This window comes from Trichogramma pretiosum, unplaced genomic scaffold, assembly GCF_000599845.2.
Source record: "Trichogramma pretiosum strain Unisexual culture from Peru unplaced genomic scaffold, Tpre_2.0 scaffold1, whole genome shotgun sequence".
Taxonomy (NCBI): domain Eukaryota; kingdom Metazoa; phylum Arthropoda; class Insecta; order Hymenoptera; family Trichogrammatidae; genus Trichogramma; species Trichogramma pretiosum.
This window is the reverse complement of record NW_019641703.1, coordinates 4,338,429-4,364,593: the sequence shown is the minus strand read 5'-3', so window position 1 is coordinate 4,364,593 and position 26,165 is coordinate 4,338,429. Positions and strand designations below refer to the sequence as shown.

Below are 26,165 nucleotides of genomic sequence, written 5' to 3'. Positions count from 1 at the left end.
TAAACGTATACGAGGCTTTGGCTCTTTCATCATTATTGTTATTATTTATCTTCTTCTTTTTATTTTCCCTCCTTTTTATGCTGTGCTGCATGCACAGCGTAAAGCTCGCTCGCTCTCGTTCCTCTCTCCGATAGTAACGATTTTTTCGTCTTGCGCAATATTTTCTCACGGGCTCCGATAATATTGGAAATTGGTGCATACGTACCCTACTTACGCGATACGTATACGGCAGCGGCATCGGCAGCCTTTTCACTTTTCAAAGTGTATATTACAAGAATGAATGGGTGTATACTATACGTTCGGTGCGGTGCAGTGAGCAGAGCACACGCGATATCTCTGCGTTAATGTATAATGCGCGCGGCACATACATGCTCGCGGGCGAACGATCGCGAGCGATCAGCGATGATTCATTTCGCGGATACATACGCATATCGGCGACGGTTTCAGCGAAAAACTCTTTTCTGCGCATCGATGACGAGCTCTCCGCGCGGCCCGAGACAATCATTACTTATTCTCGAAGATATATGCGCGTGCACATGCATCATAATGAAAAACCTTACATGATTAATGCCGCATTATTATACATAAAGCTGCCGAGCGAGAGATGAAAAAAAAGAAGAAGTGAATTGTGAAAAATATCCGCGCGGATATGCGTGGACGTAGATAAATGTAAAAAAAAATTGATAGGAGAAACAAAACGATACGAAAGAGTTCATAAAACAAGGACGGGCGTGATATACACACATCACATCGTGGCATATGTAGTGCAATCGAACGTTATACAATTCAAGAGTCGACCGCGCACACACTAGACTACCTGCAATACGCACGACATTTTTCGATCTCGATATATAGAACGCACTCGACGACGACGACGACGACGACTACTATACGTTTTGTTATGTACACGTAATGTTCGTATTGTTTTCTATACATTTTCATTACGCGCGCGCGCGCGGAATCGGTTGCGTCGACTTGGCATAATAATTATTTAGCGCAACGTCGTATGTAATACGCGTAATATATATAACGCAGCGTGCGACCGATTTAATTTTTTTTTTTTTCAATCATTGCTGAGAGCGAGCGTCAGTGTCTTTATATATAAGTTCATACATTTTTTTTGTCCCTGCAATATATGTGACATAAAGCGATCGGACGGTGGGAAATGAAAATAAAAAGTTGCACGCAAAATTCAATCTTTATCGTAATACACATGTATAGTCGTGGAGAGCCCGATAATCGGCACATCGTACGGGAATTTCAATTGTTTACGCTGAATAAACAACGAGAGCTTTGTGCAAAATCGACCACGACGCAGCGCGTTTTATATTCGGAATACTCGACGACGAGCGTCACTCCCACAATAACGGAGCGCGAGTGTCAAGCGTTTTTTTTTTTTTTTTTTTATTTTGATTTTCGTTCGCGTGCAGCGACATGTATTATTGACAGCGCGTGTGCGATCTCTTCTTCCGCCAATACATATCCCAGCTCGTACACAGGGGGGGTAATCGTAAATCGCATTTACACGCGGCTCTGCCATTTATCAAATTTAAAAAACCGAAAAAAATTGAGTACAAATTTTTTCCATTTAAAAGTCGGCCATGTGCGTGTACCGTATTACGTCAAAATGTCTTTACTGCCTGCTATAATGCACACAGTCTCCGCGCCGTGCAGGAAAGAAGTAAACGAAAAAATTCGTTCGCTACACGAATTTTCTACGACACATTTACAAAGGCGCGTGTATAATACGTATAAAGGATGGAGCAGCAGCAACAGACATTTGCACTAGTATAGTACGAGCAGTGGAAAAAGAAAGAGAGAATCATTCGCGTGAATCAGTGTATCAGCCGGAAGTCCGGCCCACGAGTTCCTGCGACGCGACTCGTCACTCTTGGCTTCCCTCATTTTTCTCTCTCTCTTTCTCTTTCTCTCTACTTTTTTTCGTATTTATACTCGCGATATACACGCGCAGCAGTGGTCGTGCGCGCATGACTATACCATCGTATATTATACGCGCATACATACAGCATTAGCAGTGTTATAATACGCCTGTTGGGGGGGAAGAGAGGGGAGCTATCCTACAAAAAAAAATAAAAACACAACATAACGACACTTTTCTTCGTGTTCGTTACAAAAAACAGGAGCTCGCAATATTTTTGTGAGCGCGCGCGCTGACAACCGCGAAGAGACGAATTCCATTCGCCCCGCCGTACGCAGTTGTGGCTGGCGGACCGAGAGTTGCGATATTAGTTTTGACATCGCATCGCCGGCGCACGCGCAAAAAAAGAGAGCAAGAAGTAAACGTGTATATACGTATTTCTCGTTAAAACTGTATTATCTCGTTGGCACATATTTATACGGTTGAAAAAAAAAAGATCCGATGCGAGAGACAGACGGAGAAAAAGAGGCAAGAAGTATGACATTTTTCGTGAAAAACAGACCTCTCGACGACTCCGACTCGACGACGACTACGACGTGTCAATGGGTTCCATCGTTTGATAAATGCATCTCTCTCGTTACACTTGAGTTGTCGCGCTGCCGCGCGCACATACAGACACTCGTTATCGTATAGACTATACGCGTTTTTTTTTTTTTTTTATTCTCTCAAATCGAAAAATTGTCTGTTGATTTATGATAAGGATTTCCTTTGTCAAATCCTTTTCCCCGCGCAGTTATTTATAGATAGGCGCGCGTACCGTGCGAATGATTCTCTCGTGTGATTTGGAGAGAGGAAATTGAACCATTTCAAGCTTGAATTTTTTTGCTGATACGTCCCTTTTCTTATAGTTATAAAACAATTCGATTTTTTTTTATTATAACGATTCAGTTAAACGAAACGTTTAACGTATTATGCAAATATATAGATGTTTATCCTGTTAAAAAAAGTATATTATCTTTCGATGCTTCGAAAAAAGGAACAAGGAGTATTTTACGATGTTGTTGTTTTTTCTGTCTCGCACAGATCGACTATCCGGAAGTACACAGCGGCAGAATGCATCGACCTCCGCAGGCTCATCCTATCAGCGACCATCGACAAGTCAACTTGGTCTTCGAGGATACGGTAAGTCGAGCTCTTTCTCTTTCTCTGCGGACGAGGCGCTTTTATCCTCTCTGGCTTGCAGTGCAAGACTGACTCCGTATGTGCGCGAGTGTGTGTTTGTCTACTTACGTGGCATTTCTGCAGTGTGAGCCAAATCTCCCTGGCAGCCCAGGATAATGAATCAGTTTGTATCTATTGGACCGGGGATTGCTTTCGGGTTCCGTACGAGACGCCGCGCTGCTTCTCTTAATCCCCCCGGGAGAGAGAGCGAGAGAAGGACCGACTGATTTTTCGCTGCGGTCTGCGAAAAACCATCCAACGAGTATAAGAACAAAACAGAAACGAAAAATACAAAAATCTCCGTCCAATTTCACGTTTTATTTCTTTATATACATTTTTTTTTATTGATCAGCTGTGCAGCAGCACGTCATTCTCTCTCTCGTGTCTTCTCTGCCCTATCTCTACACGGGCTCACTCTTTTCGCATGAGCGCGTTTTTCTTGGCGATGTGCATCCAAGCTCGCCCCGATGGAGTTTGGCTTTTTTCTTCTCGCTTCTTCTTTTTTTTTTTCGTTATATATACTTGAATATTTTACATATTTCTTTGCACTTGACTCTCGTTACCTGTCCGCTCGAATTTCACCTTACTCGGAGCTGATACTCAATACATATTACATAGCAGAGAGAGAGAGAGAGAGTTCAATATTCCGAGAGGGTTCGCTATCACCTGCACACCTTAGCTCGTGATTCCCTTGATACATCAGAGCCCGTGTTATTGAGACGCAGCTGCGCATCTATATATATACGCGCACACCTTAGATACAAAAACCTGAAAACCTATAATGTACGTACGTATTAGCTGAGCGTCTAAAACGTGCGCGCGAGCTTGAGAAAAACACGTTACGTGCGTTTCAGTGTTGGTCGCTTATAAAGACTTTTTCCAAAGATTATGCAAATGGGTGTATTACAATTTAATTTTTTAATCTCCAGCTCTCCGAGATATGGTATTATAACAAGTTTATTTTGAGCGTGTGTGTTTGTGTGTGCCTGTGTACATCGTTCGGATAATGTATAAAAGAAAATCAACAACTTATTACTTATATATAAACCTACTTCGTTGGCCGGTCCACGGCGATGATGATGTCCTTGCAATCGAACACCGCATCTTCAACGGAGCGTAAAGTTGTTTCGCTTGCAAAATCCATATACCCTGCCTCGTATATGTATACTCTGCGGTCATGAGCGTTTAAAGAGAATATATTGAGTAAATGCGTGCGATTAAGCGTTAGGTAACTCTTCGCGCCCCATCCACTCTGATTAATATTCATATGAGATATATATTGAAAGGTACAAAAAAAAAGAAATCATAGTTATATATATTCCATAAGCGAGAAAAAAAAATTATGCAATCACTTGTTTCGTGGAGAATGCGTAAAGATCAAAATAAAAAAAAAATGTTGGCAATGAAATTACCAGAAACGTTGAACTCTCTTAGTCACGATGATCGTTTGATCGAAAAACGAAGAGGAAAAATTAAAGAAGAAGGAACAATAATGATAACAGCAACGGTATAATAGGTACTATAAAGACCGGAAAGTGCGTTGAGGGGGCCACATATCGTCGTATATACGTATACAGTGTTCCGCGCTCGTGCCTCGACCCATAAGCCCTGACAGGCATGGCAAAGGCAAAACGGATGCCACAGCGCACCTTCCTATGTATAAGAAGTCACAGGTGCGCGCGCTCTTTACGATGCTCGGTGCATCTCTTTTCAGCCGGTACACACACACACACGGACGGACATATAAGTATTATATTATAAATGATATATGGGCGTAATATGCGGCACGCAGCACACATAACGGAGCGCCCCATCCCATACAAAATAATATTACGTATATATATTTTGTCCGTGTGCGTCCGCATGATTCGATGTTTTTCTTCTTTGCCCGAGCGGACGTAATGTACGTTTGAGCTTATTGATCTGGCAATACAAATGAAATCGTAATATGTATGTTACATCGAATTAAAACGTCACACTCAGAAACGCGAGCGCGTGTTGAAACGATAAAGATTCGGAGTAGATAGGTATAAATGAGGTGCAGAGAGACATATATACTATATACGACTTGCGTGTTTTCGTACATTTATGTTTACATATTACGAAGCCGCGAGAGGGCTAACGAAAAAGAAAGAAAGAGACAGAGAAAAGTGATATCGATTTTTATATTTATATTCCATTTTCAATACAGATTTTCTCCGAGCCGTATGTATACGCGTATAGGCTCTGTCGATTATGAGCGCAATCACTTGCATCAATCTCCACGTGTATATATACCTGCTTGTAAGTGTCGCTGAAACGTGAGATAATGTTCGTGCCTTAGATAAATACTCTTATTCATAAATAAATTCCCTCTTTGCATATCTCAACGTTATACAGGTATATCGTATGTAATATAGTTGTATAGACCACACGCAAAAAATCGATACTACGTAATACACGCATGCAGCAGCAGTCTGGGAACTCATCAAAATTCAACGACACACAAAATGCAAACAGCGATAAAAAAATAGAGAAAGACACGCCTGCGTAAATGTGAGAGAGCTTTTACGATGGCTGCTGTTGCTGCTGCTGCTAGTGCTGCTCCTTTAACGACGTCTATTCCGCCGGTTTGACTCCAAGAGAGATAGATATACTACATATAATATGCGCGCACGCACTCGTGCATCTTATCATACGCGTGTTTTCGCTCTTCTTTTTCATATATTACACTTCCTTACCTTCGTCTTCGTGGCTCGAGCTCTCGGCTCTTAATCTCCGTCTTAATTTTCTTCGTCTCCACTTCGGCGTCGTCTTCCGCATATTCGACATTGTTGACTTTGTATGTATGACGTTTCGCGTCTCGTCGGGCCGGGGAGTTTGTTATTAATGCTCGTCGCAGTGTAAAATTAATAATTGCGCTCGGCTCGGCTCAGCTCGTCGTCGTCGTCGTCTCTCGCGAGCGAGCTAGCTATGCGTGCAGCGCGCAGACACCCAAGGTAAAGGATATATAATGTGCGCGCCGCGCCGTGTGAGTTATATTAAAATGACGTTCTATTATCAACTTGTTTATGAAAAAATTTTTTGAATTTTTAATGCGCGTATTATATACCCTTCGGGCGTTTCGTATTAATACAATATTATACGCGCGAGTGCGAAGGTCTCCTCTGATGAAGCTCAGCAGCAGCAGCGGCAGCGGCGGCAGCTGCTAATTGATTATCCTTTTTTCGTTTCGCTTGCAATTTTATTTTTTTTTTTTGTAATCCGAGGCAGAAGAGACAATTTTAATTATGCTAAATTTTTTATTCAGCCTCCACCGGTGTATCATTACATTACCGAAAAAACTAATTATTCAGTCTCGATGTTATTATAAGTGCGGATCAAATTGGCTATATAGCCGCCCAATGACATCCGAATGAGTCAGAAAAGATGATATATCGACGTATCGTCCATTACAAACAAAAAGGCTGTGAACGGCAAAAAAGAAGAAGCAGAAAAAGAACGCTAAGAAAATACATTAGTCCGTGACACGTCGTTAGATTAATTCATCACGCGAAGAACAACAAATAATTCGATGCGATGTTTATTTTTAGAAATATACTTGTTCTTCTTAAATACCTTTAAATTTTCACGCCCACATTCGTTGCACGAGGCAAAACGCCGTATTGTTCGCGTATTTCTTCTCTTTTTTTTTTACGCATTTCCAAGGAACTAGTTGTTTTTCCTGCTTTTTCTCGAAACTCCATAGTGCATACTATACAGTCTTTAAAACGTCACTCTACGCTAGACCGCTTGTTTTTGCTCGCGCATAGAGCACGAACGAAAGTCAAGTGTATCTATTTCTTACAGAAATGGAACGTAACAAAAAAAAGAACCGAACGAGCTTTTATATTCTCCATCGCTTTCAAACTTTTTCGTTTTGGCATTCACAAACGTGATCCTGCTATATAAGTTTCAACGTATTCAAATATAAAAAAAATTTTTTTTACGCACAGCGAAGGGTGCTCACAAAGTCTCGAGATCGCGCAACAACACACAATACGCGCCCAAACGACGTACTACACGCGTAGTTTGACAAAATGATTTCACGATTTCCGCGTTCGTTTCAATTTATAATCAGCTTTAGAGCAAAAATCTGGAATTATATACGTATACACGTACCTCAGCGCGCCTTGCTGAGACTTTCGTAATCAGCGTGTACTTGATATTTACAAGTGCGCGCACAGCTAGCTCGAGGTTCATTAAGAAACAAGACGTCTCTTTTCAGCCCAGCGAAAGAGAGAGAGAGAGAGAGATGCTCCGCGACTATTATATCTACGCGGCGTTGCTCGAGCTTGGGACGTCAATTAAATCTATTCGGCGTGCAATTCGCCTTGTTTTTCGTCGTGTCGCGTCTATAAACGAGAGCTATATATAACGTCGGTCGGAGTTAGGAGGCGACGGGAGTGATAAAAAAAAAGAAGGAACAAACGCATCGAAGCGTACGTCGTGTGAAAAGATGTCGGATACACGCGTATTTTTTTCCGCTCGTTACTACGATGTACAGAGGACGATTCGTGTACAATACAAAATATCGATATAATCCATCAAGATAAGTTTTATTTTATCGTGATTAAAATCATACACCATGGTGGGCTTATACTGTGTACAATAGCCATCATGACAACTATTATAATCAAACGCTGATAATAAGAGTTCAAAATAAACATTGCTCTCTTTTCGATACATAGTAGTATTGTATATATACAGTAATTGTGTCGCTGGGTTGTGAATCAATTATTACTCTCGTGATTGCCTGCCATCATATACATACCAAGAAGATATCCGCCAAGTGAATTAAAACGTCGAGTGCAATTAGTAGATCGATAATAATATAATAGTTCTTTACCTTCTGCGCTCTCACTCGCTTCTATGCGTGTATATAGCTGGAAATGCATCTCTCTCTCTCTCTCTTTCTCTATGTACACTCTTGTGCTCGGCAATAAACGCGCGCGCGCACTCATATATTATATACACAGCAACAGCAGCAGCAGCTGCTGCACAGACTCCACTACTAGCAAGTGTGCGAGCGAGAAGGTCGAAAGTTCAATCTCGGACGCCCTATTGAAAATGTGTGCGAGAGCTCGTGCTACCCAGCAGCAGCAGCTCCGAGTGAAATTTCAAAGTCCGCGCGTACATCGTGTGCACGCGAGGTTGAGGGGGCGAGGAGGAGAAAAAAAATCTCGGGCGTACGTATAGCGTTAATTGCAGTGCGCCCATTGATACACTGCACACGACATCGATGAATCATTCCTATATTCCTTCGCTCTTGGCACAGAGAGATAATAGTGTACCAAACGTCCAGTCGTTGATTCTTTTACTCGAGAGCTCGGTCTGTCTCTTTGAACTTGAAATTTGATTATTTCGTTTGTGTCGGGTCTTCGTCCTATATCATATGAATTTATCGCTGGTACATTGCCTGCAGTAATTTTTCCATTTCTCTCCTGTATGAAGCTTTTACGCGCGCACAATTTGTGCGCGGTTATTATATTATATACATGTGATGCACAAGAGAGAGAGAGAGAGAGAGAGCTGCGAGACTCACTTGTAAGTAATCACTACACTTCGGCTGTATGTATACGAGAGATGATGAATTCGTTCGGGGCGCGCGGGGGCGTGTGACTCACGATCGTACAATATATATACGCATGGTCAGTGGATTGTATGCGGGACGGTCGAGACTTATAATATTAAACACATATGCAGGCAGGCACAGATGTCCGCTATGTAATGCTAAGAGCTGTGCGCGCGGCATCCCTAAGTATCGATTTTCTTCCAATTTCCATCGCCACCCCCGCGGCTACTTATATTATATTTACGCTTTCGCCTTTCACTCCGCACGTTTACGATACGTATAATACACCCGGGTGCTGCTGCTGCCGCTGCTGCAGCGATCGAGAGCTCCAACAAATTTTTTTTTTCCTCGCCGACAAACTCGTTTCTCGCTCGCGCGCGTGCTTACACCGCGGCCTGCACCTCTATGTATATATGCGTAGTATATACGATACTTTGGTGCTTTATCCGGTTATACGAGTCACACAAACGATGGAAAATATATTAAAGTTGTAGCCGAGTAGTCGCAGCAGCAGTAGTAGTAGTAGTAATATCGAGAGGCATCGACGATTAAAAGGACGCGAGAAACGTCGCTTGCTTCGCGTTTGGAGAGAAAGCCGGGAAAATTCGTTTGGTTTTTTGTCGTCGCTGTCGTTGTCGTTGTTGTTGTTGTTGTCTCGCCACGCGCGCGCATTTTCTACTAATTAAACGACGTACATAAATTCCGGCACCTTTGTGGCCAGCGCTCGAGAGAGCTTTTTCAGCTTTTGCCGCGAGCGCAAACACTCGTCCCGTTTCGTTGTTGTACTTCATGTGTGTTGCTGCGCGCATTGAGATATATAACGCACGTGCACGAGCCAGCTGCGATATAATATAATGCGAAAGAATAGCATAATAGAGCAGAAAACAGTGCTTAATTTTCGTTAACTCGAGCCCGCGCCCATGCCATTGTTGTAACATATAAATAAAGTTGCATCGGGGAGTTTCTTGCGTTACAGAGAAAATATAACGCAACAACGTAGTTACATGTATAAGAGCGAGTCTCGAGACTCGTCTCTCTCTCTCTCTCTCTCGACGCATTTTCGATCCGCTGCTGCTGCTGCAGTTTACCAAGAGGCCATTCCGCGCACGACGACGGTATGATATTTTTCAAGAGAAGATGATGATCGTTTCTCTTGCGAATTGCGACGACGACAACGACGTAGATTGCACGAGAGTTTCTGCTGCAGCGGATGATGATGATGATGGCTTTAATGACGAGAAGGTCAAGTTTGCCGCTAATTGTTATAAACTTCGTCTCTCTCTGTCTCTGTCGAGTTTGTTCGCCGGTATAATATAACACAGCAGTATAGCATCAGCTACGAGCGACGATTAACCCAGAATTTTTTTTCCGCTACTGTATATCATATACTCTCGTGCTTTTTTGTATACGTATACCTATAATACGACGCGACGTCGTATCAATTTTCGCGGCAGGCAGCAGCAGTAGCTCGCGACACTTATAGAGAAAATCATCTAATTGCTCGTCTCGATTTATAAATTTGATACCGTAGTTGAGTTAGGAGGCAGCTCGGTGTATAATATAACGAGACAAATGTCGCGTGCAGCTGCAAAAGTTACGAGAAGAGAGAATTCAACGAGACGAATTTATTATGTCTTTTTTCGTAACAATAATTCATGCTCCACAGACCGTTATTCAATATATCCGCCGCGAGTTTTCTTTATCAACGGCTTATGTATATTTCGCTCGAAAAGCTCGAAGCTGAAAAAAAAAATCGCCATCGCGATAATTTAACGTCGTTATAATATCTAACTCTCTTTCTCTCTATTTCGCATATATAGCTTTTCCACTTTAATGCGCGACGGCAAATTGCTTAAAAGACTTTATAAATTATTCGCCTCTCCGCGGACTTATATCATTATTTTATCACGATAAAAGCCTGCGCTCGCGAAATATAAACGTTCATAATATAAAGTCCCCGGCTATTTCTACCGTACGCATTCGAACTCGCGATACATAAACTTTTAATCGTGAAAATCGAGACAGATATTGGGAGCATTATAAACGCCCGCTTTGATTTATGCTAATTTGAAAACTGACACACTCAGCGGTCGGCCGCTACACGCGGGGCCATTTCTCTTTATACAAACGCGCGAGACTCGGTAAGTGTATCTACGCACGCATACGTGTAAACAAATACACACACACAAACATACACAGGAGATGTACCGCGCATTAGTCTCGCGACTCTTTAGTGCGTATACACTTACGTATACTTTCCCTTTTCTAAAATTTCCTGTAAAAAAAAAAGCTGCGCGCGAGCGTATACTATATAATGTTTACTAAGACTGGAACGGATACTCTGAACTCTCCATCCGTGAGAAATTGCTTACGAATCGACTTCGGAGTTAAAGAAAGAGAGAAGAAGACAAAAAGAAGAAGAAGAAGAAGAATCGCTTCTTTGATTTTCCATTCACGCGTATGTGTGTGTAAAAAAAAAATAAACCTTCGCGCGCCAATGTATCGGCAATACATTATATAGGAGAGAGAGAAAAAAAAAGTCTCTCTCGCGATCGGCAATCGTTCGAATGGCACGTCGAGCATTCGAGGTTGATAAGGCTTTGCTGCTACAGCCGATCGAATCGAAATAATAATATACACACACGCGCGCGGCAGGCGAGTCGTCGATTGTTTTATCAAATCGCGACGATCGATGCGCGCGCGCGCGCGGTGAACAGTGTTGTTGTCAACATTCCCCGCGGGCCGCGCGTGAGCTTTTTAGCTTCTATAATAATGTGTATAATAATGAAAATATGCAGCAGCGATGGTCGTTATTACGAGGATGGACGAACTAATCGCTTTTTAATGATTTTCAATAATTATCAATGATTAGTTATAGTGTAGTCGTTAGTTAAGGTTTTTCCCCTCGCACGAGCGCGAGTTTGCATATCGGCTTACTGGAAGTCATTTTCCATTAATAAAGTGAGAAATTCAAGTCACTGATTAACTAATTAAAATAAAAACGAAATGACATTACAAATTTATATGCAACGTATAATAATAATAATTGATAGAATCGCCGTGTGCAAGTAGTCGTGCAGTTTGATTTTCTCGCGCTGAACGGCAACGGCGGCGGCGGCGGCGGTGGCAGCAGCTTTAGTGTGCAACAGGGACAGAGCCGCCGCCGTCGCCGCCGCAATCGAGAGAGTCGAAGTGTGTTGTAGTGTGCAGCAGTGGCGGTGGTGGAAGGGATAGAGCGAAAAACGCACACACAGGCGAAACTTGAACTGCACACACACAGACATATACATAGCAAACGAAGTATCGTCGGGCTGCAAGAGAGCTGCAGCAGCACACGGTATACTATATAGGAGCGGAGTACTGCTAAGAGCAACGAGTGCGAGCGAAACAGACGTATAGTACGACGATATACGTGTGTGTGTAAGTATAGGCCAGCCGCGTTTCTCGTGTATTTGCGAGCGGAGTGTTCGCAGTGTGTGCTGCGTTGTATAGGTCGACTTCCGAGCGCTGAGCACGGAGTAGAGAGAGAAGGCAGCGCCTCGTTCTCCTCGTTCGCACACACATACAGCAAGATATATACGCGGCTCGCTCGGCTCGCTCGTTCGCGTTGTATTTTATATTGTGCGCGCGCGCGCCGCGACAGTCAGTGGAATTCGCTGCTGCCGCTAGTATATAGCGAGAGCAACAGTTCTCTCTTTTTCGGCTCTCCTCGCCATCTCCTCCGCACGCTCTCCCGCGAGAGAAGGAGACTTGGCGTATTATACAGCGGAGAATTTCGTCCGTGTGTGTATATGTTTTTGTCTGGTGGTGTACGACGCGCCTTTTAGTGTGTGTGTGTTGTGTATATACAAAAAAAGGTATATCACGACGAGTCGAGAGTGTAGTGCGTTGATGCAGTGCAGTGCAGCTTCGAAGTACGACGTCGACCTCGATATTTATTATTTCGTGCGTCGTGTGCTGCTGTGGTGGTGCTCTGTGCTTCGCAGAGTTGAGAGCTCGATCCTACTGGTACAACGTATCCTCGAAGTTTCTAAATAAGAGAAGTTGACTCCACAAGTGCAGCTGCTGTATTGCTGTTGTGTGCGAGTATATATAGTGAGTGCTACAAGTCCGTCTGTGTGCGAGCTGTGTGCGTGCAGTGCAAGCAAGAATCGCGCTCGTGCAGCAGGCTGACTCTCGAGTGCATCGCACCAGGCAGTGTTTCTCAGTAATACGCACGCACACACACACACACACACACGTATATCCGCGCGACTCTCTGTGCGACCGACTGTTCTCTCGAATGTGCTGGCGTGTATAGTATAAGTGTATTTGTGTGTAGTGCCGTGCTGTACGTGTGACTCGATTCCAGGCGCTCTTTCAGCAGCGTACTCTCGCACAGTTTATAACGTACTACAACTATTACAACTCCAACGTTTAGTTCGTGTGTGTGTGTGTTTGTGCGCGCATTCGACATAACTATCTTACTGCTACACGACAATAATATCACGGTAATAAAATAATAAAAGTACAAAATGCTGCTGGTGCCGAGGAGCAGCGACAATAGATTTGGGTGGCTCAGCAACTGACATAAGTGCGTGTGACATGTTGAAAAAGATGTACGAGAACGGCAGCGAGAAAATCAAGCAGCTCAAGATGGATACTTGCAGCGGCATGTATCAAGTGAGTTTTCCAGCTTCGTCTGTCTGTGTACGTTTGGACTCCTTCCATCGAATAATAATAATAATAATAATAATACGATTGATGATGAAACGGCGTGGACATTACGAGACGTTCGACGTTGGACGACGAGAGCCTCCGCGAGGCAGAGCTCCAGAGCTCCGATAATGTTATACCCCAGTCGCGGCGCGCGTGAATCATTCCGTTTCTCACGTTTCTGAGATACATTACGCATCTGTGTATTATGTGTATAAATATATATACAGCTATATACGGCGTATATACTTACACATACACTGCTACGTATGTATCGGAGCAATATATAACTCAGGCCCTACGGCCGTTCGATCTCTTTCTCTCACTCTTTCTCTTTTTCGCGTGTATTATATCGGGAGAGTCGTGCACGCACCTCGGAGCAGTGTTCTGCTTTTTTGTTTTTTTTTTCATATTTCGCATCGAAAATGTATACAAATGGGCCCCCCGATACAGCACCGTTTACGCACACACATACACATATTCCTTAAAGTGCATTATACATATGGGTCCGGTCGTCGTGTGCGTGTTTTGTGTATAATAATACGCGCGCGCGCGGCCTGCGTGTTGTGTAGTATATAGTATACGATATGTATGAATGCGACTTTTCATGGCCGCCGTTTGCCTGCCTGCCTGCCTGCCTGAGCTCTGGCGAAGCCCAACGTAAGAGCCGAGCCGAGCGAGAACGTCGAGGAGCGGAGAGCGACAGGCCCCTGCCATGCCATACTCTGCCGCGCGCCAACTATATAGATACACTGCATCACGGGTCTCTTTTCTCTCTCTCTCTCTTTCTTTCTCGCTCGCTCCGTTGCTCATGGCGTTTTTTATATATAAATAATACTTACTACGTGTATGTGTGTGTGTAGTACACACATACCTATTGCATACACGTTTTACGGCAACGGCAGTTATACAACTCCGAGATTGAACTCTCGTTGTGTTGTGATTGCATTTGCGCGAGAAGCTTGTCTATGATGTCGTCTATGAGCTCTATACAATATATAAATAATATATACGTTTCGTGTTATTATAATGATAAAGATGATGGAAACATGACAGCGAGGAGGAGGAGGAAAAACACTCGGAGAAAGAGAGATATGTGATATTTATTGACATTATCGCTGTGATGGCATTAGGCGCCGAGATTACACGCGTTACGCCGTATTTAAAAAGATCAGTTTGAGTAATAATAATGCAGTTTCGTTCGTTAACGCGCTATTATTGTAAACGAGGAGTCGCCGTCGCGCCCGACGACGACTGCCGTCGTCGCCGCCGGCAATTTCGATAAGGGACCCGTGAGAGAGAGAGAGAGACCCCCCGACTGAAAAAATGAGACGAATCGCGACGCGTTAATGACGTTATTTAAATCTTTCTCTCGCTCGCTCGTCCTATATAACCTTATGAAATGTCGTTGAAATATAATTTTCTCGGCTGGCTGTGTAATATACGTGTACATTTATATGAACGCCCGCATATTGTATATATAGGCAGATGCTCCTACATGGGACCCGTGTGCGTCTATCTTTTTCTCCTATATATAGAGCAATCGCTCGAGTAATATAATACACAACTATACACGATTGTGTGTACGTGTGTGTACCCTCGTGTTTACGTACTAACTACGATACAGTAGGCCGTCGTACACTTACCCGTGAACGCATTAGCAACTATCTGTCGTTTCTGCTGCTACCGCTATATGCAGTTATTACAGAGCCTTTTCAAATATAGCATATACACGACGGTGTATGTTATAATGCCGCGCACGGTGGCCTGTGTGTTGCCCCTTTGAGAAAATTCAATTTTCCAAAGGGAAAAGCACATCGCTTTATGGAATTCGAGTTGCTCAGGCAACTGTATACTTCATCCGTGACCTCCTCTCTCGATCCAGCGCGCCTCTATATTTATATGTATCTCTGTTGTGTGCTGCTGTATATATATATATACCGCCATACACACAAGACACTCGCACAGACACAATATACATAGCAGCATAAACACGTGCATTATTCAAACGAAATGTGAAGTAGGTCGCCGTGTTTTTGTTGTTGTTTGGGTTTTTAAGGGGTAAACCGTTAAAGCGAGAGAGAGACACTCGAACACGCGCGTAGGGGTTCTTTAAATTTTCGCACTGCACACATCGCAACTTACCTTTTAACGATTGTTTGGGTCAATTCGGTTTTGATGATAAATAAACAGAGTCTGGCTCGCGAAAACACACGACTCCTCGATGAATAATCTACGTGTGTTTTGACAGTAAGAGAGTTTGTGTATCGAGTATAATCACGCAGACGTACACACTGGGCTTGCGAGGAATTTTAATGGTGATTAACTCCTTGATTGCATGAATGACTGCATAAATATTTAATGATACTTTGTATGACCAAGGCTTGATGCATTGCTGTAATTTCCTTTGATCTGCTGCATTGTTGTATAAAGTGAGAATGATGATAAATGGGTGGAGGATTTCCATATTAATTATAGTTCATATTAGTGATTCAGAATATTGAATTTATTCATCATACAATTGTTTTCTTTATTGGTGATTGTTCATAAATTGACCAAAATTTTTTTTCTTTTTACAGTTTTCACAAGGTCTCACTGGAAGGCCTGAGCTTTATCAGAAGTCTAATAGAAGTAGTCATTCTAGCGATACAAGCTCAGCTTACAGTGGCTCAGATACCATGACTTCTGTACAAAGTTCATTGGATCAAGATCCAGATGAAGTGGATCTCTCAGGACTAGTGGAGTCCATAGTGGATAGCGATGAAGAGGAAGACCTTGCAGAAAGCATGGATGTGAGTTGAATTTTTTTTTAAGCTTTATCATTTTTTGAGTAATTAAATTTACATTGAACTAATTTTTATCATTTACAGAGTCTCACTGTTAGAGACACAGTCAGGGAATGTTTAGAAAAAGATCCTGTAGATAGAAATGAAGACGATATTGAAGTTCTCTTAGAATTCACACAACATCTGAAAGCGTTCACCAACATGACCCTGGCAGTGAGACGAGCTCTATGCGCAGTCATGGTATTTGCTGTTGTAGAACGATCTGGAATGATAGTTTTAACAGATGGAGAAGAATTGGACAGTTGGAGTGTTCTCATCAATGGTACTGTAGAAGTTGAATTCAGTAATGGAGATGTTGAAACAATGTCAGTAGGTGACAGTTTTGGAATTCTCCCAACCATGGATAGACTGCTCCACAGAGGAGTTATGAGGACAAAGTAAGAATATTTTCAAATGAAAAAATGTTTTAAACTATGTTTTAAAAGAGCATTTGTAACTATTTTCATTCACGATGATTCATACTTTCTATCAATTTATCGCAAAGTTAAAACACTCTTTACCTTGCAATCATGCTCTGTTAAAAATGCTCATATCAATAATATTTAATCAGTAAAAAATCTCAATGTATTATGAATGCCATACAAATACCTACATGATTGATCATTGATAACAAGTAACTAATCGACTTGAAATCTTTGCAGATGCGATGACTGCCAATTCGTGTGCGTAACACAAGCAGATTATTATCGAATACAGCATCAAGGCGAAGAAAACACAAGGCGGCATGAGGAAAATGGCCATGTGATTCTTGTGACAGAACTGCGAGGCTCCTTGGAAGGAACACCAGGTGCTCGCCGCGGACACGTTGTTATCAGAGGCACGGCAGAGCGTTTGATGCTTCAACTCGTCGAAGAAAACAGTATTAACGACCCAACGTACGTTGAGGACTTTTTGCTCACACACAGGACGTTCGTAGAAAATCCGTTGTTCGTTGCACAGCAGCTGCTCGAGTGGTTCGAACAATCGCACGTTAGAGACAAAGTCGCGCGAGTTGTCTTGCTATGGGTCAACAACCACTTCACGGACTTCGAAACCGATCCCGCGATGATGGAATTCTTAGACGCATTCGAAGCTTGCTTAGAAAAAGAAAAGATGCATGGACAGCAAAGGTTAGCCATCAATTCAATCGGAATTATTTGGACTGCTTTTTATGTATTGTGTCTTATGTAAAAATATTTTTAATATTCCAGGTTATTACTCATAGCTTGTGCTGCTAAAGCAAGAACGCGAAACATCGTGTTAACACGGCCGAGCAGAGACGAGGTGCTACATTTTAATATTCTGGGAGGTTACGAAAGAGGTTTCGGCATTTTCATCTCTCAAGTAGAGAAAAAATCCAAAGCCGAAGATGTCGGCTTGAAACGAGGTGATCAAATGCTCGAAGTTAACGGACAGAGTTTCGAACATGTTAATCACGCTAAAGCCTTGGAAATCCTTCGAGGATCAACACATCTAAGCATCACTGTAAAATCAAATCTCTTAGGTAAGATATTTTTCTCTTATCGTTCAATATCGGGTGTGTCATCGTACTAAAATGATGACTATTTATTTGCGATTTGATAACAGTATTATGTCAGTGACCAGGAATTCATTTGTATCGTTACTTTACAGCGTTTAAGGAGATGTTGCAACAACCGGATAACTCGACGCGACCGCGCAATCGGCCCCAAAACAAACCGGAGTATCTTCCAAGGATATCCACTGATTCAGGAATAAGACTATCATCATGCGGTGAACCCGCGACCCCAACTAATAACTCAGTCAATCCAATCAACCCAATCAACCCAGTCAACCCAGCAATTAGTGGAACTATACTCAATCCCTCTGATAGTAACAATACGTCGCCTTGTAAAGATGTGAAAAAAGAGCATAAAGGTTTCATGACTCTTGGGCCAAGAAAAAGGTTTCAGAGGGCTCTTATGAAAATGAATATTTTGCCAAAAAATATGATCAAGTAAGCTTTTATTTCACCCTAACATTTTTATTTTTTTTTATTTTTCTGTTACTAATATTGGAGAAACTAAGGTTTCATTTGGCTTTCAGTGACGGAATGCACGCAGATGATCCGCTTGGTCCTCCACGTTCGCCACCGGGTACTGGACTCGCCAATCAAACTTCAAATCTCTATCACTCGCGTTCGAATCCAGATTTAACCTCACTCTATAGCACGTACGATGAAGTACGTGCACCAGATTATCCAGAACACGTTCTAAAAGTGTACAAAGCAGACCAAACTTGCAAATACTTACTCGTGCACAAAGAAACGACCGCTCACGAAGTTGTCATGTTGGCTCTACGAGAATTCGGTATTACGGAAAGCAGTTCCAATTTTTCATTAGCCGAAGTCAGCGTTGGTGAAGGTGGAATGATCAAACAAAAACGACTGCCAGACCAGTTGCAAAACCTCGCAGAAAGAATCGGTTTGAGCTCCAGATATTACCTGAAAACTAATGGTATATCGGAAACGCTTGTAGCCGATGAGCAGGCACCTGAATTGGTGCGAGAATCGCAGGTGCACTTCCTGCAGCTAAATGCTGGCGAAGTTGCTATTCAATTAACTTTACAAGACTACAGTATTTTCCGACAAATTGAGTCAACAGAATACGTTGACGATCTTTTCGAATTGAAGAGTAAATATGGTACACCAATGTTGAGACAATTTGCCGAGCTCGTTAATCGAGAAATGTTTTGGGTTGTAACCGAAGTGTGTTCGGAACATAATGTCGTCCGACGAAGCAAAATTATCAAACAGTTCATCAAGATAGCTCGCCAATGCAAGGAGTGTAAAAACTTCAACTCAATGTTTGCAATTATCTCAGGTTTGGGTCACGGGGCGGTATCGAGGCTTAGATCTTCCTGGGAAAAGCTGCCAAGCAAGTATCAAAGACTCTTCAGCGACTTGCAAGAGCTTATGGATCCGAGTCGCAATATGAGCAAATATAGACAATTGGTTGCCAGCGAACAAACTCAACCAGCTCCAATCGTAAGTTTTTTTGAATTTTAATTTCACGTTTGTCGATTTCAGTATATTTAATCAATCGTTTTCTTCTCTTTTAGATTCCATTTTATCCAGTAGTTAAAAAAGATCTTACCTTTATTCATCTTGGAAATGATTCCGAAGTAGAAGGATTAGTGAATTTCGAGAAGCTTCGGATGATTGCCAAAGAAGTTCGTAACTTAACGAACATGTGTTCATCGGCCTATGACTTGATGACCATGCTAGAACGTGGAGGGCAACCACCAAGTTCTGCAATGGTAGCGTTGAATCAAATGACAACTGGTACCCAAACTCTTAGTATGTATTTTGATAATTATTGCCAATTTAAATTTCTATTTCACTCGTCATTTTAAATTACTTACTATATTATAGCGACGCAACAAACCGCAACAGTGAAAAGACGTAAAAAGTCAGCGGCAGCACCAAATCCAAAGAAAATGTTCGAAGAAGCACAAATGGTTCGTCGAGTCAAAGCATATCTGGGTGATATGAAAGTCATTACGGACGAGGAAAAACTCCACCAGTTATCGGTTGAGTGTGAACCACACGTTGGACAAGTCGGAGGAATGGCTTCTTCGGTCCCACTCAGTAGCTCGCGGGGCAGAAGACATCCATCTCCAACCTTGTCAACGACGAGCAGTGCTAGTAGTACAAGTGAGGGCAGAAAGAGCATACAAGGTAAACTTTGATTCTTGATTCAAGTTTTCATACTTACTATTCCGTTTTAATGCTGATTGATTAAAGCGATGATTGAAACTTGAATTAGATATCAATAGTTTATTGTTAAATTGCTTTGAAAATCTGTCTTCTTTGAACGTTGTTCTATAGTACTTATTACATCCATACAGGTACGAAGTTTGGAGCAGCGTCGCCACAAGCAGTACGTAAAATGTTAGCCTTATCAGATCCACACAAGACACGACCGTATCAACCGAAGCACTATGCACCACCACCGCTACCGGTACCTGGTTTGGGTATTCACTCGGGCATTGAGTCCTCGCCAGCCGCGCCGAGACGAGTCGGTTCGGCAGGCAGTAGGGCGCCTATGCACGAGCGTTCGCACAGCGACACACCGTCGAGTCTTCCACCACCCGTTGACCTCAGCGCCGAGAGCAGTAGCGTAACAAGCCTGAGCAATTTGCAACCTCTCAGAAAGACTCTGACCAGTGGTGAGTGAGCATTGGTGTTAAAAATTTGTTAGCCTTTTTTTAAAAGCACTCGACACCTTGGCCGCCGTCGTCCTATAATTCTACATTTCTATTTATCTTTTTCTATACTCTCTATCACATACATTTATACACACAATATTTTTTGCATATTGTGTTCAATGGACTGTTAGATTAAGCAGTGCTTGCCTTTGACACAAATCAAACGACTTAATTTTTCCTTTTTTTAACTTTACGAGACACTAAGATTCTACAGTCTGTCTCTTTTGTAGTTCTTTAAATTATACTGATATTATTCATTTCAAACTGAAAATAGTAACTTTAATGAAACCTAATGCTAGCTTTTTTTATGAAACTTGTTTACTGTGACGTTTCTCATTTCTTATAAAGCAAATGTTTTTATATTTATTATAAACCTTTGTATGACTTTCATAGTTATCATTATTTTCGTATTTACTGTTCTCTTTATTCATGAATACATGACTACATACGCCATCATTTTCTGCATTAAAAAAAAAATGAATAACTCCATAAGGCATAGAGAATAGTACGATGAATAGAGATAGAAAAAGATTAAAAGAAAGCACGCGTATACGCGAGGGGATGAGGGTCAACTTAATTTAGACTAAAAAAAGAGAGCTATTTAAAAAATGAGACACGAAAAGATCGTGTGGAATAAAGTCGAGGGTCTCTTCCTTTTGTTTTGCACATGTTCATATAACACACGTACGCGCGCACACGCAATCACATGATTACCCGTGGGTGTGTGTATGTATATTTTTTTGTCCTGGCCTCTTATTTCGAGAGACCAACAAGCGCATTGTTAATGTTTGCTAAATTCCAGTCACGATGTCGGCTCGACTTGGTCATGCAGATTGCACGCGGGTTGTTTTAAAAAATTCACACGCAATTTCAAAATAATAACCATGTCTTGAATACATACACAGATATTGTGAATACCACGTAAAAAAATCTTGAAGTCTCTTTCACACGATAGTAGTGGCTCATGTTATAGTGGCTTTCGATTATCACACGTATGAGCGCAAATTGTAACATATCACTATCAAAAAAACTAATTATTTATCTTATTTTTCAAACAAAATCATTCAAAAAATAATGGAATTATGTTTCACTGATGATCCATCGCTGTATTCTTGTTTTTAGACATGCTTTTGATATACGTATGAAACAGCACACCTTAATTACGCTTATGCTATTTCAGTGTTAGTCATAGATGACATAAATTAATAATTATTTCATTGATGCAACCTACACGTTAAGCTCTTAATGGATGCTTTGATGGATCATTTTAGCGATTCATAATTTATCATCGATTACTCTGTATAAAAGTAAACATCGAAAATCGAGCGAATAGGCCCTGCGGTAACAATATTTGCCGAGAGCATTCCCGTAGTACGTGCGCGCTCGTCTATGAAATAATAATGATAATTAACGAAGCTGTAAAACGGCAAAACGGCAAAAATGAGAGAGAATGAAAAGAGTTGACGGAAATCGTTGATATAATGTCTAGGTTCGGTGACCAGTAGTGACAGTGGTCACAGCACTCAGTTGGACAGTCACAGCGGGAGCAGCGTCGAGGCAGGCGGTAGTCCGCCTCCACCGCAGCGCAGACACTCAGCCATGCAAGGTGCGTATCTTTGTCTCGGGTTGCCAGATGATCGAGAGACTTGAGCTATATTATTGATTATCACATCGTTACTTAATAATAATGCATTACTCATGGTATAATTGGCGCGCCTATATCAAAACGATGAAACGAGCCAATTTCTTCGTAGTACGCGGCTGCTGTACTTTTTTTCTTACTGTGCAGTCTTATTTGTCAATGAGTCGCGTTGTCGAAGATAATTGCTTAGTTTCGTTTGAATTGGTTGACATTTTTCGATTAGCTACTATTGTGATTTTTAGTATTGTAAATATGAGTTGATTAGATGTGTGGTTTTTTTATAGAATCATTAGTTCGGAAAATATTTTTTACTATATTAAAAAAGTTGCAATATGTATGCTTGAATCGAAAAATTTGTCAGACGTTCTAAAACTGGTTCGAAAATGTAAAGATTAACAATCACTGTAATTAACTAATTTTGCACAAAAAGGAATAATACTTCATTTTCATCTGTAAATGATAATCAATAACTTATAACCAAACACGCAGTAGCTATCGGTGCTCGGTATACGAGTTTTCATCCAGTTTTTCGAACCAACCGGCTTTTACATATGATTTTTTGTCTTTTTCATTTGTCTTCATTTCTGCCAGTATGTGCTATGGCAATAAATGCATGTTTGATAAAATAGTGAAAACTATTTCGTTTATAATTATATTATATACTTAGTAAAGTCATTGATGTGGATTTTTATGCATAGTTAAAATCAGTATTATGTAGTTAAATCGGTTGAAAAGTGATAGTGACAAGCAGATTTTTTAAAATCATTTAAATTTTAGAGATTAAATTTTATACAAATTAGATTTTTATATGAAATCATTAGATGCTTGCACACGATTTTTTTTTTTTAATACAAATTATACGGAGATCTTTAATGCCAAAGTTGAATAACCTTAAACAATTTCACAACGATAAATTCTGTTACAAAAAACTACCAAACATTTTATCGTGTACTTTTTATTTCATTGATTGTAAATACTGTGAAAAAAACACATTAAAATAAAAGGTACACTTCATTATCATTTGTAAATATTGTGAATACAATTCAGAACCAGCTATAAATATCAAACCATGATAAAAATCAAATGAAATAAAAAAATTCTCTCTCACGCGTGCGTTAATATAAATATAATAATAAAATGCTGCGAAGCTGAAATTTAAATAATTAAACAAATCTAAAAAAAGTAATAATTCTGTAACGCGCCGCACTTGTCCCTCCTTGTGTGAACAAAAACGCAAAAACAGCAGGTATGCAAGTACTGCCGCCGTTCCCGCACGCGGTCGCGGTGTTACCTCCGTTACCCATGACGCAAGCACGACGCAACCGATTAGACTCAGGGGCCTCGGACGACGATCAGTATCATCACAACAACCACCACCACCACCACCATTACCATCAACAACATCAATATCATCATCACGCTCATCAACATCAACACCAGCTACTGCAGCAACAGTTACAACAGCAGCTACAGCAGCAAGTACTGCGCCGGAAGCAACAGGTGGCTACGACGCCGCCACCGCCGCCCCGCGACAGACATCATTCATTGTGTACGTTCGACGGTGAGTCTGCCAGTCCGAGAATCACATCTCTCTGGCATCCACAATAATTTCATCAGAGTCATCGTCGATGATGGCAATGAGGACGCGTCGTTATAAACTTACTGCTACCCAACCCTCCACCTGATGCATTTCTATTATTGGATATTTATACTGTAATACCACGTGTACTGTGTTTTTATTGTTTGTGCAACTCTACCTTCGTAGGAAACGTCATGGTTACATTGAAAAAAAATCACGATCATACCTCATCAGTGTTATATATTGTTGAAAAGCGTGAATACAAGGCGTCATTAAGATACATAGATTCTTTCTATTTGTCGTCCTTCATGCAGTTATTGAGAGAAATCATTGTATTAATGTAGTTTTTTTTAGAAATTGTACTTGATCATTCATACACAAATCAAAAATAATTGCTTTGCTAAAAAAAAACAAACACAGCGTACATTTATGTTGCTTATAATGCTATTTGATTGCTTATTGGTGTGGTTTGCTTAGTTTTGCTATTTGTAATTTATGTATATTTGCATTTGTATTATACTTTGAAAAACGTACTATTGCATGTTTAGCACGTTTCTCTTATACACATTGATCTTATTCACACTCGCATGGTGTTTTTTTTATTGAATAACATAACAATTGAGTGTACATTTTTTCCAAGAAAGAGACAAATTTCGAGCGAGACGATATATTCTCTGACGATTTCAAAAGACACTTGAAATATTAAATAAAAAAATACATTGTTTTGGGTTATAATGGTGATTTGGGCGAAGGTTGAAGTTTGGTATTTTTAGAGCTTTTGTTATGGGGTTACTACGTAATGGTGAAAATTACAAAAGGCTTCGTACGGTTTGAAGTATCGAATGTCGGAATGAGAATCTTTTTAAAGCTTAAAGTAAAGTTAAACATTTTTGAATTGTAAATAATTGAATTTTCATTCTGACTCGATACTTGGCTAGATACCTCCTTAAGAAACACCTGCTTCAAAGGCAGACTCAAGTTATCAACTTGAATAGAACGTAAAAAAATGAAAAAAAAACGAATAGAAACAGGAATCGAAGGACCTTTTCTAGGTGGAGCAAACGTAGTATCGCCAGCTACGAGCAGTATGCCACCACCGCCTCTGCCACCACCGTTAGGTCCGAGGAATAATTTAAGGACAGGAATCGCAATACCGCCAGATTACAAGCTCGCTGCACAAATGGCCAGACTCCATCGTTTGGGAAGGGCCCATAGCCACGAAGGAGTGACCTACAACAACGAGCACGAAGACGGTATATAAACACAATTCGCACTCTCACAACAACATCATCAATGAGAAAAAAGGGAGAGAGGGAGAGAGTGAAAGAGAAATAGAGAGGGAGAAATATAGATAGAGAGTGAGATAGAGAGGGAAAATGTTCAACTCGTGTGTTCGAGCGATCGCCACCATCATCCACCAATCATCATCCAAATAGTCACTACTACGCCTATTATTCATCGACTGCAACCTTACTGTCTATTATAATGACTGTTACTCCGTTGACTAGATAACGAAACGACTCTCAGACATCGAGTTCCAAAGGTTTATTTTCATATTTTTTTTCTTTTTATACATCTTGTAATGATAGGTGAGCGAATATGTGTCGGTGTTTTCTCGACTATAAACGTTTACGTTTTTGGTGTGAAATCAACTATTCATATGAATATTGAATGTGCTTATCTATGAGAATGTTTCTAACTTTTTATTGATAAGTATTAATGTCTGTGTTTTTTACCTACAACTTATTCATTGTGTGTGTGCCAAAGGCGCTCAATACTTATAAGGTCGTGTTAATTTGCGAAAATTCGTATCGACAGCTGAAAGTCATCAGACAATACGACTTAATTGACGTCGTACTATCATAAATTGCTCAGCAAACAAGAGACGTTTATTCATATATCATTCACGCTCGAAATAGGTTTTTTGTTTAAATGACCCGTATCGTTAGCAGACCATGCATTTATTTACAGAGTTTATATTTAACTTGAAATTGTCCAAAAATATTTACTTAAATTTTATAAAAACTACAATTCTTAGATGATTTATGATTATCCATCCATATTATATAACTAGAACGCATCGTTTATAATTTTTGCTTTAATATTTTTTTATTTTATCTATATTTATTACATTCAATTAATCGACTCATGCATATTTTTAATTTTTGCTTGCTTCAAAAAGCTTTATTTTTTAATCAATCGAAATCAAACATGTTATAAGAAATATAGATATTTAATGAATAATAATGGTTTTTAACAAAACTACTTTTTCAAGCCATGATATTAAACACAATTGATTCAATGGTTTAATGAATTGAAATATTTTTAAAACAACTTGGTTTTAATTTCGAACTTTCTCCGCCTCTCCCCTTTAGTAATTGGAGCATGTAATTGCCTTAGTAATCATTCATAGAAAAAAGGCCCACCATTTCTTAGAATCAGTTTAATTTTATTAATATGTACCTTTATTGAAATTATGCATTTTATTTTAAATTGAAACAAAG

General features: G+C 40.7%; 1 protein-coding gene across 15 annotated transcripts in view; it reads left to right on the top strand.

The window, feature by feature from the left end:
- LOC106656063 (rap guanine nucleotide exchange factor 2-like) overlaps nucleotides 1–26,165 on the top strand; it is a 106,054-nt gene that overhangs the window by 77,185 nt on the left and 2,704 nt on the right. For 4 of the 15 annotated variants that reach the window (XM_023462712.1, XM_023462705.1, XM_023462706.1 and 1 more), the window contains 13 exons: nucleotides 2,963–3,061; nucleotides 15,968–16,180; nucleotides 16,259–16,611; nucleotides 16,876–17,343; nucleotides 17,425–17,717; nucleotides 17,846–18,188; nucleotides 18,260–19,217; nucleotides 19,292–19,529; nucleotides 19,605–19,910; nucleotides 20,081–20,401; nucleotides 21,930–22,046; nucleotides 23,326–23,643; nucleotides 24,687–24,914. In XM_023462712.1, coding sequence (XP_023318480.1) covers nucleotides 2,993–3,061; nucleotides 15,968–16,180; nucleotides 16,259–16,611; nucleotides 16,876–17,343; nucleotides 17,425–17,717; nucleotides 17,846–18,188; nucleotides 18,260–19,217; nucleotides 19,292–19,529; nucleotides 19,605–19,910; nucleotides 20,081–20,401; nucleotides 21,930–22,046; nucleotides 23,326–23,643; nucleotides 24,687–24,914 — 4,225 coding nt within the window. In that variant the 5' untranslated portion in view covers nucleotides 2,963–2,992. Of the gene's footprint in view, nucleotides 1–2,962; nucleotides 3,062–12,369; nucleotides 13,356–15,967; nucleotides 16,181–16,258; nucleotides 16,612–16,875; nucleotides 17,344–17,424; nucleotides 17,718–17,845; nucleotides 18,189–18,259; nucleotides 19,218–19,291; nucleotides 19,530–19,604; nucleotides 19,911–20,080; nucleotides 20,402–21,929; nucleotides 22,047–23,325; nucleotides 23,644–24,686; nucleotides 25,205–26,165 lie in introns of those variants that run through there. The other 11 variants (XM_023462709.1, XM_023462707.1, XR_002763637.1 and 8 more) reach the window with 10 other exon arrangements.